The sequence below is a fragment of the Oenanthe melanoleuca genome, chromosome 12, assembly GCF_029582105.1.
Source record: "Oenanthe melanoleuca isolate GR-GAL-2019-014 chromosome 12, OMel1.0, whole genome shotgun sequence".
Lineage (NCBI taxonomy): Eukaryota > Metazoa > Chordata > Aves > Passeriformes > Muscicapidae > Oenanthe > Oenanthe melanoleuca.
In genome coordinates this window covers 13,387,605-13,402,867 of record NC_079346.1, presented here as the reverse complement: position 1 = coordinate 13,402,867, position 15,263 = coordinate 13,387,605, and the positions used below count along the sequence as shown (strand labels likewise).

Below are 15,263 nucleotides of genomic sequence, written 5' to 3'. Positions count from 1 at the left end.
ACTATGACATAAAGTAAAGTTTTTGTATTGCAAAAACTCAAATGTCTCAAGGCATCAGGAGATCATAACCAGCACTGGGGTCATGGAGGTGCTCTCAGTGAGCAAGGTGTTGTGTATCATCTGGGAGCTTGTAAAAACTGCATTGCTATAGCTGTGGAAAATAGAAGTGCTTAATTTTGTTTCCCTCTTTGTGAGCAGGCTGACTCCATCTGGAGTCTCAATTTGTCAGGCTACAGTAAATGCATAAAATGTGAAAGGCCATGGCAGGCTGGATCACAGCCTGGTCTGCCCTTGCAGACAGCTGTATCTGTGCATGCAGGTCACAGGCCAGCTGGAAGACTGTTTGACAAGTCTCTTGGGCTATGTGGCATTATTTCAAAATACTTCTTGACAGTTACTCAGTGAATTTTGTGACTTGGCTTAAACCTCTTTTTATCTTTAGGAAGTTATTTTCAATGTTAATGTATATAAATCAGTTCTTTCTCAGTTGTTAAGTTGTACTGACATTGCCTCAGCTGTTTAGAGCATCAGGATGGCTTCATGCTTTGAGTAACCAGAACCAATGACCCATACCTGCCATGGGGGAGCCATAAAACCATCTACCAAATAAGTCCCTCCTGAGGTTAGCTAGTTCAGGAGTCATAACTGGAAGCAGAGAGGGTAAACTTGGGCTTCAAGGCACTACAGTTACATCTGGGTCCTGGGATTGACTGTTCTTTTAATTGCAGGCTCGTGAAGTTGTGCAGCTGGGGCCTGCTGAGCTTTGCTTCCTTCTGGATGACCTGTGCTGGAAGCTGGAACATGTGCTGCCCTCGGGTTCCACAAGGAGGGTGCCCTTTGCAAAGGCAAGAGCAGCAGCAGGCCTGGGCTGAGCCACAGCACGTCAGGGGCTTCCAGGCTTTCCTGAGAAAAGTTTTTCAGAATTATTTTTACTTGTTATTTAAATGGAAGTGTGACACCCAGCTGTGTGCCAGAGCAGCACTTGCTCTTTCAAAAGACTCATGTACACTGCTCTTGCTGGAGTGTTTGCAGCATCTGGTTCTCTGCATGTCTCAGGAGAGGTTATTTAACTGAGGGAGTCTTGTAGCCTCAGTACTCAGGTGACCCTTTTCCTAGCCCTCCCTGGGGACACTGGCTGTGCTGTTTAAAGTTAGCCAGACCAGATGGCTGCAGCAGCCAGAAGAAGCTGCTGCATCCATGTTTCTGCTTTTTCTGCATTAGAAACCCCCCTGAGTGCAGGGGCTCCTTGCTGATGCCTTCATTAAACTGAGAAATGCACTGCAACTGGATGGGCTCCTCATATTTATTGTTACCTCTCCTTGTTTTTCTACCAATCTTAATTCTCACATGCAGAGACTGTTTTCTCTTGGTATTTGAGTAAAGTGTTGGATTCTCTGATCTTAAAGTTTTTTTCCAACTTAAATGATTCTGTATGAGAGCTATGTGTCACATCAGTTTTATCCTTTTAGTCAAATGTTATCCACTTGTCTGAGTTGGTAGTGTTTGTTTTCCTACCCTGGGATCCTTCCTGACCCTGTATGGCATCAGGAATTGCACTGCTTGGCAGCAGTCTAAGATATAGCAATTGAAGTTATTTTCAAGAGAGGCTAATGAAGCAACTTTAATCTTTTGGGTTTGCTGCAGGAAAGAGGCAACAAGGATATTGGCTTTTCCCATCTGTGTCAGAGATCTCCCAAGAAAGTTGCTATGTGTGTGGTTGATCTACTCAAGCCATTGTGTAAGCACATGGAGAACATGCATAACTACTTTCAGGTCAGTGGACAGCAATTTTGACCAAAAAAACCCTCAAATTTTGTCTCCTGTAAAGATACTTTTCATTTTGTTTGGGGGAAAAAGAGTCACTTTGCTTTCTTCAGGTTTTCTAAACATGGAATTTATGGAAATGAATTCTTGTGCCATTATCTTTGTTTGGAATAGTGTTTAATGAATTATTTGTTCTGTATTAAAGGCAGCTGTACAAAATCAGGGTGCAGAAGATGAACCAGGAGTGAACATCCAGGAGCACCAGCTGATGTCCTCTTGCTACCAACTGCTGTTACTGGCTTTTCGCTCCTTATTTGCTTGGTGAGTTTAAAAGAAAAGTCCATAGAAGCATCCATTTATTGCTGCTCCTTCTTGTTTCTTTTCTTTGAAGTGTTTGCACCTTGCCAAAGGTCTGTCAGCCATGAAAAACAACCCACTGCAGTGGGTGAAGGCTTCTGAGCACTTCTTAGTTAAGCCAGGCTTCATTGCCTGATTCTGAGCTGTTCTAAAGCTGTAGGTGATGAGGCACTGAACTGGGTAGAATTCAATCAATGGGCTTTTGGGTCAAGATCAGCATAGGAGGTGTACTAGCACACCTACCTGTGCAGTTTCCGGTCTGCCTAGGGATCTTGGAATTTCTTACCCATTCTTTCGCATTCCTTCCCCTCATCCTTTGCTAAATTGTCACTGCCTGATTCCTAAATATTGGAGGAATTTATTTTGCCAATGGGAAAGGATGGTTGTGTATTTCACTAGCAAAAAGCCAATGCTGTAGATGCATTCAAGCTGGATTCATAAATGTCCAACTCAGAAATGCTTGTGCAGACTGCAGACTTCTGCATCTGCTTATATAATTCAGGATAGTATAATAAAAGTTTCTTTCTAACCCTAATTGAGATTTGCATGTGGAAAGCATTTTACCTTTGTTGTACTTCATAAACAGTAGTAACTGCATAAAAAGGGAGGTCTAAGGTCTGCCTCCTGCTGACCTCTACTGGAGCCTCAGGGCCCCTGATCAGCTCCTGACTATTCCCAGATTTGTCATTTCCTCTTTAGCCAGTGTGAATGTTGGTTGTTCCTGAGTCCACCTATCTTGTAAATCAAAGAACCTGGTCAGTTTTGTACCAGACATCTCAAGGTCAGTTGTGCTGTGCAGTGTGAAATCTGTTTTGCTGTAGGTCACACAGCCATATATTGGTGTGAGCTGTCCAGCCACTAAAATTCAACAACCAAATTACAGCTCTTCTTACATTTGTTTGGTCAAGGCCTCTTACATTGCCAGTTGTTAATTAACTTGTGTGGTACAGGTGCACTTGAGCATTACCATTATCAAGTCCACCTGTTCAGTCTACAGAATTGGAATGTGGATGTATTTGGTTATTTCTAACATACATATCCTCACAGACACTGGGAGTTCAGAGAAATAATGAAGATCTCTAGAGTTTTCTCCCCCATTAGGCCCCTATCTGTTCAGGAGGTGACCACCCATGATACTGCATTTGTACAGCAACTGTCATTATATATCCTTTGTTTTAGGTCTATACAGCATTGGCTTAGTATATATGGACCTCCACTTATGGGAAATGGCCTCTCATCACTAAGCTAGATCTGCAGTCTAACTGAAAAGTTAATATTGTTTGTGCTAATGCTTTCCATCCCCATTGAGTTTTCAATTTTTTGTGTCCCTTTATAGCTTTGATATTGCAGGACTTGTCTTGAGTATGCAGCTTCTGTATTTTTCATCTTGCCAAATAGGCTTAGATATGCATTTGCATCTGATACCTCTTCTAATCTGATGATGAACTGGATTTTTTTCCCCTCAGGAATGGTTTTTCTCAGCATGAAAATACTGACTTGCTGAGATCAGCACTCCAGGTGCTTGCAGACAGGCTCAAGCCAGGAGAGACAGAGTTTCTTCTTCTTGAGGAACTGATAAGGTAGAATCTATATTTCACAAGGTTGGAAATGAACAAATTTCAGGGACTTTTCCCTGTTTTGTGTGGGAATTGTGGGTAAATGTGTGTTTGGGAGCTCTCATAGAGAGTACACTCACTCCAGAGCTTTGTATTTAATTGAATGGCAGTGTAGTCAAACCTCATAAAACGAGTAAAAAATGTAAAATCTGCATGAATATTTGGATCTCATATTTTCATATGCTATTTGAGCCAAGGAGATTAGTAGGATTCACAGAAGAAATGATTATGTTCTGGAGAGTTAAAATGCTTACAGGTACACTAGGCAAAAACAGAACATAAAGCTGTTGCTAGACTCAGAGTGGCTGGGGCTTGAGAGAATTTTCTCAGTGACTGAATTCCTATGTATTAGTGGCTTATCACCCCTTCTTCAGAAGGGCACTGTCAGAGACAAAACACTGGGATATGGAGACCTTGTATCTAAGATGGTCTAATGCTTCCTTTTTATTTATGTGTCTGAGACATTACCCAGTCCACACTGTTCTTACCTTTTTCATTTTCTGTCATCCCCAGTGAGAGTTTTCAGTACCTCCTGAATTTCCAGCAGAGTGTTCCCAGTTTCTACTGTGCCTATATCCTCACTCAGCTCTTGATTGCCATTGCTGAGAAACCCATGTCTGGCTGGAAGAAGGAGAAAATGGGTAATGTGTGAAGAGTCACTTATCTCAGATGAGTTTTTCTGTGGTCTTTTGCCTTTCAAGGGAGAGATTTTCCTTTAACATCCTGGTAATGTTACAGGGAGAACAGTCCTAGCCATTAATAAAGGGAGCAGCAGTAAATATATTGGACTGTCTTTGGTATTTATTCTGCTGTGCTTCAGTCACATGTAGGCAGGCAGACTCCAGCTCTTTCAGCTGTATTTTTAAAAATCACAACTTTTAGGAGTTCCAAGCATGAGCCTGCTGTTCAGTGCTGGTACCAGTTTAGTCACTGGTTATGGAGGTGAGTGATCACAGACTTGATCTGATGTAACTTCCTACTGTAAGTACAGTGTGTGTAGCTGTGACAGCTTGTTTCCAAAATTTATGGAAATGAGCTGCAAATACAGCTGTTACTCAAGGGCAGAGAGAGGAAAATCTGTAAATTCTTAACCCCATGCAACAAGTATTTTCAGTTAAGAAAGCTTCTCTCATGGATTAGGAGTCATTAAGATAACTAAGATAAACAGCAGATAAAGGATAGGTTGCAGGGAATATACAAGAAAACTACTTGATCTCCACTTCAGCATACACTGAAATAAAGACTCCAGACTGCTGCCTCTCTCAGCCATTCCTTGTCATACTAAGACACCTCTAGCATTTATCCTTCTTCAATCCTCATAGCCACACAAAATTGTAAGTTCCCTTCTTAAGGACAATTTTACTATTTTAAACAGTCCCACGCTGGAAGAATGACTGACTGAGTGTGGCAGGCAATAACCTATTTTAACTAATCACTTCTTGGTTTTAAACATTTCTGCAAGAGACAAGGAGGTTTGTTAGCAGTTTTGATTTCAGAAATCTGTAGACTTTAAACTTGTCTGTTCACATTTATTATTTTAGTGCTGTGGCCAAAAGGCCAAGTCACTTGTTATTGGAATTCCATTTCTAGAAATGGGTATCCTAAGGGTAGCATATGGCCTCATTAAAAGCAAATAGATGGCACACAGTAGGAGCTACCAAACAAATAAGGTTTAACTTAAATTTGTCAGAAGTGGCCAGAGGTGGATCATGGTTCTGATATGAACAGGTATTCCAGACCAGGAATATGCTGGATGTGCAAATACTTTGTTATCATGATATATGTCCTTGTGGCCTTGCAGCTTTTTAGGGAAAATGTATTCTGACTTAGGAAGTTCAGGCACATGAGGGGTAGCGATATTGTGATTTTTAAAAAAAACATTTGAACATGCTGCTTTTATATGGAAGAAGGAATTTTTTAAATTTTTTTTTTATTCTTCTTTCACTAAGTTATGCCTTATGTTTCCCAGCTTCTCTAGCAAAGCAGTTCCTCTGCCAGTCCTGGGTGAAGCCCAGTGGAGACCGAGAGAAGGGCAGCCAGTTCAACAGTGCTCTGCACACCCTGCTCTGGTAAGGCTCAAGCCATTCCCTTAGGCACAAAAAGACACTCTTTTTTTTTTTTTATGATTACTGTTGCTGCAGAAGAATGTCCTCTCTGAATTCATAACCCTCACGCTTGCACAGCTTGGCCTAAAGCCCTGTTTCTACACTGTTTCTTTCTTGGTTTGAAGTGTGAGGTCCAGCTGAACACCTTTCCTCATCAGGTCCTCTGTTATTTGTGTCAGGAAGTTCTCATCAGTGCCCTCCAGGAGACTCCTGGATTGCTTATGCCTTGCTGGGCTGTCCTTCCAGCAGGGGTCACAGTGGTTAGTCTGCCATGAGGACCAGGGCCTGCAGCATGGGGGCACTCCTGGCTGTCTGTGAAGGCTTTGTTGGCTTTTTCTGTTCCAGGTAGCCTATAGCAGACAGCCATTTCAATGGCACCCATCCTGATTGAGTGTTCTCTCCCATAAAGGGCAGTTCCATCTCATCCTCTTCCCAGCCTGTCCTTCCTAAATGCCAGAATGAGGGAGTACTGAATCCATGTATGCTTCAGATTATGGTAGCTTTTAATGACATCACTGTGCAGTTCTAAGAAGTGCTTTGGATTTCCTGCATGTGATTGCCTTTGGCAAGGAAGAGCTTGACAGTTTTAGGCCACATGTTTAAGGTAGGGCAGTGTTCTAGGCCTTGTTGTGTCATTCTGCATAGTATCTACTGATCAGCTATGTTGGTTTTGGATTTAGTGTCTACCTGGAGCACACAGATAATATCTTGAAAGCCATAGAGGAAATCTCCAGTGTTGGTGTTCCTGAACTGATGAACTCAGCCAAAGATGGATGTTCTTCTACTTATCCTACCCTAAACAGGTAATTATAACAATAGAAACTTTGAATTGTATGATATACATAATAATAATGATTTCTGCTTTTAAATATTTAGTTTTCTTATTTTGTGGTCTATTGTGATTTCATGTTGGTACTGTGGTGGCTACTCTGGACACTTATAAACATTGTTTTGGCACTGTGCAACAGGTAGCATGTGGTAGCTTTATGCCAAAGTGGAATGCCCTGTGCTTAACATGATGTTGAGTTTGTTGCTGTGAGCCATTATAACTGGAGAATAAACAACTGTCTGTCATCAGGTGTGTTGTCTCTTATATAGCTTTTATATTTTTCAGATTCTCTGCTGCTTATTATGTAACTCTGAAATTTCATATTAGATGTTAGTAAGTTCTCTTCACAGGATAGTTAGACAAAATAATCCCTTCCTAGCTAGAGAATCAAGGACACCTGTTACCCAAAAAGCATAAAAAACATTGAAGGGAAGGGAGCAAGCCAGATGGTTGAGACTTCATAATCTAGGGCTGTGGTTAGACAGTTGACCCATTTGTCCACAATTGACAATATAGATGAACCAAAACTTATAAAAGTGTAAAGACTCATGACTGGGATCCATCTTAGATTTGACTTGGGTTTAGCCCCAGCCGGGCTCTTGCACTACTCAAGGTGTATCCTTTCAATAAATACCTATTTTGTTCTGTCTAGTCTCTGTTCCAGGTCAGCCTTTCCAGGCATCACTACAGCTACAAGGAAGTGGTGGTGTCTAAGTTTCATTCACACTGAGGAAGTTCTAGTGACTTCCCAGGATTCTCCATCTGTCTAGGCAATTGGGCTGGACTAGACCTGTTTATGACTCCTAGGGCTAATCTCCTGTGATTTCCTACTGAGAAGGATGCCCAGGACAACCTTTGAGTTTTCCACATCATTCTGGTGACAAACAGCCTATCAAAATGCCCAGAGCTGACTTTCAGTTTTTTCATTTTCTCCATAGGCAGACATTCCCAGTTTTCTTCAGAGTAATGATGGCTCAGCTGGAGAGTTCAGCAAAAAGCATCCCAGCTGGGAAACCATCAGACTCAAGTGAGGTAGGAAAATGAATACACTGGACTCTGTAAGGGGAAGAAAACTTAAGCTAAACTGGACAGTACAATAAAGATGTATAAATTAGAAAGGAATTTACTTCTGAGCTTTGTCTAGGAAATGCAGTCAGACACCTTCATTCATCAATGTATCTCAACATTGATATGTAATATAGATAAGTAGCATCTTTTTTTCCTGATTCGCACCATGTCAAAAATTTAGTAAATCCAGCAGAAACTGCAACCAGGAAATAGGCATTAATCACCAAAATACTGAACTGTCAGGTGGTCTGCACACCTGTGTGGGAGCACTATATTATTTTACAACGAAGATGTGCTCTGAGAGAAAGGAAATGAGTTAACTCCTAGCACTTAAAGCCAATGATCAGGCTGGAATTGCCATGGAGTGTTTCTGCTGTGATAAATATGCTTGTGGTGGAGCTTTGTTCCTCTGTCTTCAACAACAGCAGTGCTTTGGGTTCAGCAAATGCTAAAAGCACATCCAGCAAGGTGAGAAGAAATGCACCCTCTTGGGTTATTGTCCCCTTGCCTCCCACAGGTGCAGCTGGAGAAGCTGCTTCGCTGGAACATCACCGTGCGGAATTTTCACATCCTCATTAACTTGGTCAAGGTGAGGTTATGGTTGTTTTTCTGCTTCTACCTCCAAATTCCCACTAAGGCTTGGTGCTCCCAGGCTCATGAGCACCGGGGCAAAACATGAAGTATGACTGAGTAGTGGAACAACCTGGAGGTGATAATGAAAGCCAGTTATAACCTGTGGCCAGTCTCACTGGATGAAATATCCCCTTCCATCAGTTTTGGAGCTGCTTCATTCAGTGTCTCTGAGTGTGATCCTGTTTGGGCTAGAAGGTAATAGATACAGCTCCACTCTTCTCCTTGCTTAGGTTGATCATTACAATTTATTTTTACATATCTGAAGTGGTAATTGGCAAACCCAGGTTTTTCAAGTCCAGGTTTTTCTATACAGCAGCATTCACTGGAGCCCTATGTGAGCTCCAGATGCCTCTGGAGAGCATAAAGAATAGAGTTGGACCACTTAGTTCAGTTTTGTCCATAGTTCTGTTTAGTCCAGGGTTACCTTCATATTATTTTTCCCATCTCAATTTTGCTTTGTCTGTTATGTGATTATTTGCCCATCACCTGGGCGCAGGTTTCTTGGGTCCCAAACTGTTAAGAGCTTTAGACTCATTGAGATAATTTTGTGCCATCTGCAAAAGATGCACCTTAGATCACTGAACAGCAATCCTGCCAAGGACTTCACCTGAGAGCCACTGCAGTTCATGTACTTATATGGTGTTCCTGCTGAAACTTGAGAATGGATGTTGCCTTAGAGCAGGGTTCACACATTCACAGGGGTGTGCCATGAAGGGTCGTTTTTAACTGGGTGCTGTGTTTACATGGTTTTCTTTAGACATGTGGACTGATCTGACTCTTTTTTTTCTCTTGTCCATGTAGATATTTGACAGCAGGCCTGTACTCAACATCTGCCTGAAGGTAAGCAAAAGCTGAAGATAACTGAAGAGAGCAGTTTAAGTACTAGCTTTCTTGAGTCATTGCCTCTAGTGCAGTAGAGTGGGTACTGAATTCTCTGAAAGAAGCAGATACTGTGCTCCTTACACTTTGCAATATATATATATATGTATAATGATTCTAACATTTTGCATTTAGTTCAGTTTTATTCCCAGATGCCTGGTGGATAATGATGAGACCTTGTTCTTCTAGCCTCTCTTTGCAGTGATCAAAGTGGGACCCTTTACTTGTCCTGTATATTCCAGTACAGCCTTCACATGAATATAATCTTTTTCTAAGCAAGAACAGTCTCTGGGGTAGCTTGGAAGATTGTATCATTATCTCATCTGACTTTGTGATGGCTCTTTGAGCAGGAGTTTAAATTTGCTTAGTGATATATTTATCTCTCTCTTATAGTACGGCCGCCTCTTTGTAGAAGCATTTCTGAAGCTTGCCATGCCTCTCCTGGACCACAGCTTTAAAAAGCACACGGTAATCCTGGAGACAGGACTGGCTGCAACCAGTTGGGAATTATGACTGATACTTGCTGCACACATGCATCTTACCTCCATCCCATAACCCTTTGAAAGGATTGCTAGGACTAAGGCTAGCAATATTGTTGTTTCACTATGGAAAAGTCCTTTGACAATGATTTTCTGGTCTGCTTATTTATTGCAGGACGATGTGCAGAGTTTGCTGAAAACCTTGCAGCTGAGTACCAGACAACTTCATCACATGTGTGGCCATTCCAAAGTAAGATAAGTTCCAATTGCAGCACAAACTCCTCTCCTAAGGATGGTATTATTTCCCTTCCACTGCTTTTCCAGGGCATTGGCAAGTTCTACTTGCATGCTTTTAGCAGTGTCTGTGCAAGCAAAAACTCAGAGAGAAGGTGAAATAGCCTTGTTTAATGGCCCAAAAGTTGAAGCATTTATTCTGGAAATTACTGACTTGGATATTAGGTCAGGTTGGCATAATATTTTTTAGCACAGAGGTTCTGGACATCTTTGGTTGCTGGCATCTCTAACGGGTTGTTTCTGAGGACACAAGCTAGGACGTTGGAGACCTTGAACAAAGTACAGATACCAGATTGATAATACAGGAGAGAAGCTTTGCCAAAGATGAACAGCCTTGTGAGTCAGAAGATCAGCAACAGGAGGTGGGCAGGGAAAACCCTGCTCAAAGTCCTCTTGAGATGGCTTTTATTGGTTGTTATGTTGGTAAGGGCAAAGGGAGGAGGATGGTGGTAAGAGTGTTTGTCTCTGTGGGAGACCTGGGGCAGGAAGGAAGGAGACGATTAGAACTTTGCTTACCATGTAGACAGACAGTCCTTGTGTCAAGAGAGAATCACACAAGAGGAGACAGAAAGAACTTCATGTATTCTGCTTTGTTCCTGACACCTAAAAGGTTCATGAACACTTGTCCAAGAAGGGAGCTTTGCCAAAGTAGTTGAAGGGAGAAAGCCAGCTAGCTACCAGCATGGCTCCTAAACCAGATTTGCTACCCATTTAGGCCAGAGCTGGCATCAGGAGCATAGATATTTAGCTGAAGATCAGAACACGCTGTTGCAGCTCTCAGCATAGGGTGAGAATTGGAAGCTGGCACAAACCCTGATAATGCTAGAGTCCTTCTCATGTTTGAAAGTGAAATCCTCATGCCTGCTTTAAAGTCACAATTCACCTTTAAGCAGGATAACAGCATTGCAGCTTTCCATGTTATGTTTGTCTTTGCACTTGACCAGCATTTTCAAGTGCTGTATCCCATGGTCCCTGTTAGCACAGAGCTGCAATTAATGAACATGTGTGCTATACCACTTCTCTGGTACAAGTGTGTGTTCCAAATCATTTTTCAAGAATGAGAAGGCAGAAACTGAATCTGGGGCAAGTAAATGTGTGCAATGAATGCTCCATAGTTGTTTGAAGAGGAGTTGACACCAACATTTGTTAAACCAACCTTGATTTCACTTTCATACAGACCTCAGGGATGCTTGCTAACCCATGGTGCAATGTAACCTAAGATTTGTCACTGTCCCTTAACAGGTGTCTTTAAAGAGCATTACACAGCAGGCAGTAGCAATCAGTTTCACCTGTCATTTCCTGAGTATTTGTCATTTCCTCTTTCACACCAAGCCTCTTTTCTCTTTACATATCTAACTCTGGGCATGTGGACAGTTTGTGGAGACAGATTTTTGCCAATGCTGTACTTTGCTGAGTCTCCAAACTGCCTGCACACAGTTGGGCAGGTTCCAGGGCCCAGGGAGCACCGTGAGTGTTGATTGTGTCATTAGCAAGGGTTCTGCTGATTTGGTTCTGATTAGTGCTGATGATTGCTAGCTTCTGCCTGTTACATAGGCAAGAAAACAGCTTGCTGTTGGTAATCAGTTACCCATTCCCTGTTGGCAGAACTTGAAGCAAAGCAGTGTCACTCTGCCCAGGCATGTTGAACTCTTCCAAGAAATGCAGATGACCTGAATTCAGAGTAGAGTTAATGAGAGCATCTTAATCCCAGAAGATTGCAAAGTATTCTCATGAAAGAGGAAAATACTTATGTACAAAATAATTGTGCAGGTTTTGGCAGGTTGACAGGCTCTCTGGTTTAGCAATGACTGTTCTGTAGTGCAGATTGAAGCCTAGCAGGAGGAGATGCTCACCCAGAGCTGAATCTCTTAGGATACCTGGCATAGCTGCCCTTCCTCTGGTGGTTTTTATTCATACAACTCCATCTGTTCCTCCTGTCCTAGTTCTCCAAAGCCAGTGCTTCTTTGCTCCAGAGAAGCTGTCTTTGGAGATTATAGTGCACACACATTCCGTGTAAAAGAATTGCATGAGGCACTGAGCAAGGTTGTGATGGAAGTGGTGCATTTAACACCTTTCTCATTTTTTCTTTTCTGAGCTTGGAAATTCAACATAGGACTTACTAGCTTCTCTCTTTGACAAAACCAGGCTTCTTTTATGTTAATTCAGGTGAATGTGAATATTTGGATTGTTTTAAGGGATCAGTTTACACAAAATCCTCATATGAGCTTTATATTTTAACAATACCTATAATTTGATGTCATCAGGCAAGCTTTGTTGGGGTCATGTCCATCCCACCTGATAACCAATGGCTTTTAGACAGCCAGAACACTTAGGCAAGAATCAGTCAATCCTCATCACATTTTACTGTTGTGTAGATTCACCAGGACATTGGACTGACCAACCATGTGCCTTTACTGAAGAAGTCCCTGGAACAATTTGTGTACAGAGTGAAGGCTATGCTGGCATTCAACCACTGCCAGGAGGCCTTCTGGGTTGGCATCCTCAAAAATCGGGATCTTCAGGTGAGAATCACTGCCCTGCCTGGGGCGATAAATCTGGGAGAGGACAATGCTCATCTTGTCCAGACAACTCTAACTCTGCTTTTGTGTGTGGGTATAGCTAAAAGGCCACATTCAGCGTGACCGTAGTACAGCCATGTTTAGTGCAGGAGAAAGAAGCATTTTATTTCAAGATTAAGAGTCTGCATCTCTAGGCTCTAGCACTGAGGGGTCAGATTTGATCATAATGAACAGATATGGGGATTTTTTGGCTGTTCTGTGGCAAGAACTACATGCGCAAGAGGGAAGAGATAAAGGTCACTTGAACACCTCCACACTTCAATGTGTGGCTTTAAAAGAAGCCAGTTCTCATCTTTCACTGTAGAAGCAGGACAATTAAACAAAACCTGATTTTTTTAACTCTGAAGCTTTTTATTTAAGAAAGCAACGAAATGCCACCCTGGTACGCTTTGGCCATTTCACATACACTCAGTACAGATCTTGCGTTCAACTTAGGGAGAAGAAATTTTGACTCAGGCCTCTGAGGAGAAGGGCTCGGATGAGGACTCGGAGGACTCGGCAGAGGGCCCCGCTGAGGAGGTACTTTAGGGGCCGCCGGGCTGCGCCTCTCCTAGGGAGGGAAGGGCGGGAGTACAGCACTGACAGCGGCGCGTCCCGCAGGAGCCGAGCGGCAGCGACACGGACGGCAGCGAGGAGCGCGGCGGGGCCGAGCCCGGCCCCTCGGCAGCGCGGCCCTGAGGGCAGCGAGGAGCGGGCGGGGCGCGGCTCCCGCGCAGGCGCGGCGGCGGCGGCCATGTCGGTGCAAGAGGACCCGGTGCAGCGGGAGATCCACCAGGACTGGGCCAACCGCGAGTACATCGAGGTGATCACCAGCTCCATCAAGAAGATCGCGGACTTCCTCAACTCCTTCGGTGAGGCGCGGGGCGGGCGCTGCGGGCGGGCCGGGCCGGGCCGTGCGGCCCGCGGTGTCTCACTGCCGCCTCCCCTCAGATATGTCGTGCCGGTCCCGACTGGCCACCCTGAACGAGAAGCTGACGGCGCTGGAGCGGAGGATCGAGTACATCGAGGCCCGGGTGAGCAGCGGGGCGGTGGGCCGGGTGCGGGCCGGGCCCGGGTCGGGCCCTGGTTGAGGCTTTTCCTTTTCCCGTAGGTCACCAAGGGGGAGACGCTGACATAGGCCCGGGGCGGCCCCGGCCCCGCCGCCGGAGCACCGCCGCCCCGCACCCCGCTCGGGGCTCACCGCCACCGCCGCCGCCTCTGCTCGTGTTGCCAATAAACCGCTGTGCTCCTGCCCTGCCTGCTCTCTGCGTGCCTGCCTGGGGCCGGGCCGCGGGATGCCCGGCTCCCTGCCACCTCCCGGATGTCCAGAGCCTGCCCTTCCATCCGCCTGACCCACGGGGTTCGGGCACACATTCCTCCCCACGCGTGGGGGCTGTGCCGCAGGGGCCGCGGGCCGGGCTGTTGTCAGCTCCTGGAGGCACCTGACCGGCCTTTAGGGTGCTGTGTGCTCCTGCTAGGATCACAGCAGAAAATCTGATGATCCCTATGGTCTGGAGGGTGTCTCAGCCTTCACATGTGCACATGTCAGGACAGTGTGGGGACAGCAGGCTCACCTGGTGTGGTGCACATGCCACAGGAGAGGGCCCTTTGCCCGCACACGGGAAGAGGTGTTTCTCCTCTCTGCAAGTAGCAAGGAGAAGGAAGTCTCTCAGCCCTTCCCACCACTCCTCTGTTTATCTCAGTTTTTCAGTGGACATCTAGATCTGCAGATTCACTGCTCATAGTTAGCGTTTGTTGGGAAGTCCATGGAATTTGTGTCAGCAAAGGTTTTATTGCTTCCCAGTAGCTTTAAATGTCTTGGTATATTCTCCAGCTGTAATCTTAGCTTTTTCATGATGTCACTGTCATGCCTGCAGTGTTTACTGAGCACCTGGGTTACTTAATGTCTGTTATATTTTTGAGGTTGTCTGGCATCAGCTGGTTCCTTGTTGCCTCCGAGCTCACAGTTTTGTTCTCCATAGGAATCTCTGTTTTCCATTGTTTGAGTAAGTGCTCCTCCAGCTTTTTCCTCAGCTCTTGTGGTTGCTGTCAGGTTGGGCTGCACATCAGGGAGGCTTGGCTGTTTTGAGCATAGTACCTCTGAAAATGAGTGTTTTGTAGCAGCCCTGCAGTGGAGTGAAGCAGCCATGGGTCACTGCTCTTAGGTGTAGGGGCTATATCAAATTAAACTGTTGTCATAGGAAGATTGATAGATGAAAGGAAAGCAGCTCTCTCTTGGCTTCAGGGTGGCTGCTCCATAGCCAAAGTACATCAGAATTACTGCCATGGCCCGTGCATTGCTTACTATGGATGTGCTGGAGTCCTGAGATCTCTGTCACTGGAGATAACTCAGTGTTTATCTGGAGAAGACCGTGAACTAATTGTAGTTGACTCTGCTTTGAATGGCATGGGGTTGAGGCAGAGACCAACAGAGGTTCTTGCCTAAATTATGCTAAGATTTTTCAATCCAAAGACTGAATGAGAGACACACACAGTACCACAGACATCCCTAGAACTAGGTCTGTACTTGGCTGACCTCTTAACTCAAGATCCATTGCTTGTTTCTGTTCCCAGATAGTAGTATGGTGTGTCTCAGATCCCTTCCTGGTCTCCTGACTGGCTGTTGTAATGGCTCTTTTTCCTGTGATACCAGGATTTCTCAAAGGAAGTAGGTTTTGTCG

At 44.4% G+C, this 15,263-nt stretch overlaps 2 protein-coding genes across 2 annotated transcripts in view; both read left to right on the top strand.

Moving 5' to 3' along the window:
* FANCD2 (FA complementation group D2) overlaps positions 1 to 13,295 on the top strand; it is a 33,756-nt gene extending 20,461 nt beyond the window's left edge. The window contains exons 30-44 of the mRNA XM_056501877.1: positions 729 to 845; positions 1,645 to 1,773; positions 1,970 to 2,085; positions 3,588 to 3,701; positions 4,251 to 4,378; positions 5,707 to 5,806; positions 6,523 to 6,645; positions 7,610 to 7,703; positions 8,257 to 8,328; positions 9,174 to 9,212; positions 9,645 to 9,719; positions 9,906 to 9,980; positions 12,400 to 12,546; positions 13,039 to 13,122; positions 13,204 to 13,295. Coding sequence (XP_056357852.1) covers positions 729 to 845; positions 1,645 to 1,773; positions 1,970 to 2,085; positions 3,588 to 3,701; positions 4,251 to 4,378; positions 5,707 to 5,806; positions 6,523 to 6,645; positions 7,610 to 7,703; positions 8,257 to 8,328; positions 9,174 to 9,212; positions 9,645 to 9,719; positions 9,906 to 9,980; positions 12,400 to 12,546; positions 13,039 to 13,122; positions 13,204 to 13,281 — 1,491 coding nt within the window. The 3' untranslated portion in view covers positions 13,282 to 13,295. The remainder of the gene's footprint in view (positions 1 to 728; positions 846 to 1,644; positions 1,774 to 1,969; positions 2,086 to 3,587; positions 3,702 to 4,250; positions 4,379 to 5,706; positions 5,807 to 6,522; positions 6,646 to 7,609; positions 7,704 to 8,256; positions 8,329 to 9,173; positions 9,213 to 9,644; positions 9,720 to 9,905; positions 9,981 to 12,399; positions 12,547 to 13,038; positions 13,123 to 13,203) is intronic.
* Positions 13,242 to 13,835, top strand: BRK1 (BRICK1 subunit of SCAR/WAVE actin nucleating complex). The gene is made up of 3 exons (XM_056501888.1): positions 13,242 to 13,454; positions 13,534 to 13,616; positions 13,694 to 13,835. The coding sequence occupies exons 1-3, from the start codon at positions 13,337 to 13,339 to the stop codon at positions 13,718 to 13,720; spliced, it is 228 nt and encodes a 75-aa protein (XP_056357863.1). The 5' UTR covers positions 13,242 to 13,336; the 3' UTR covers positions 13,721 to 13,835.
* The last annotated feature ends 1,428 nt before the right edge of the window (positions 13,836 to 15,263 follow it).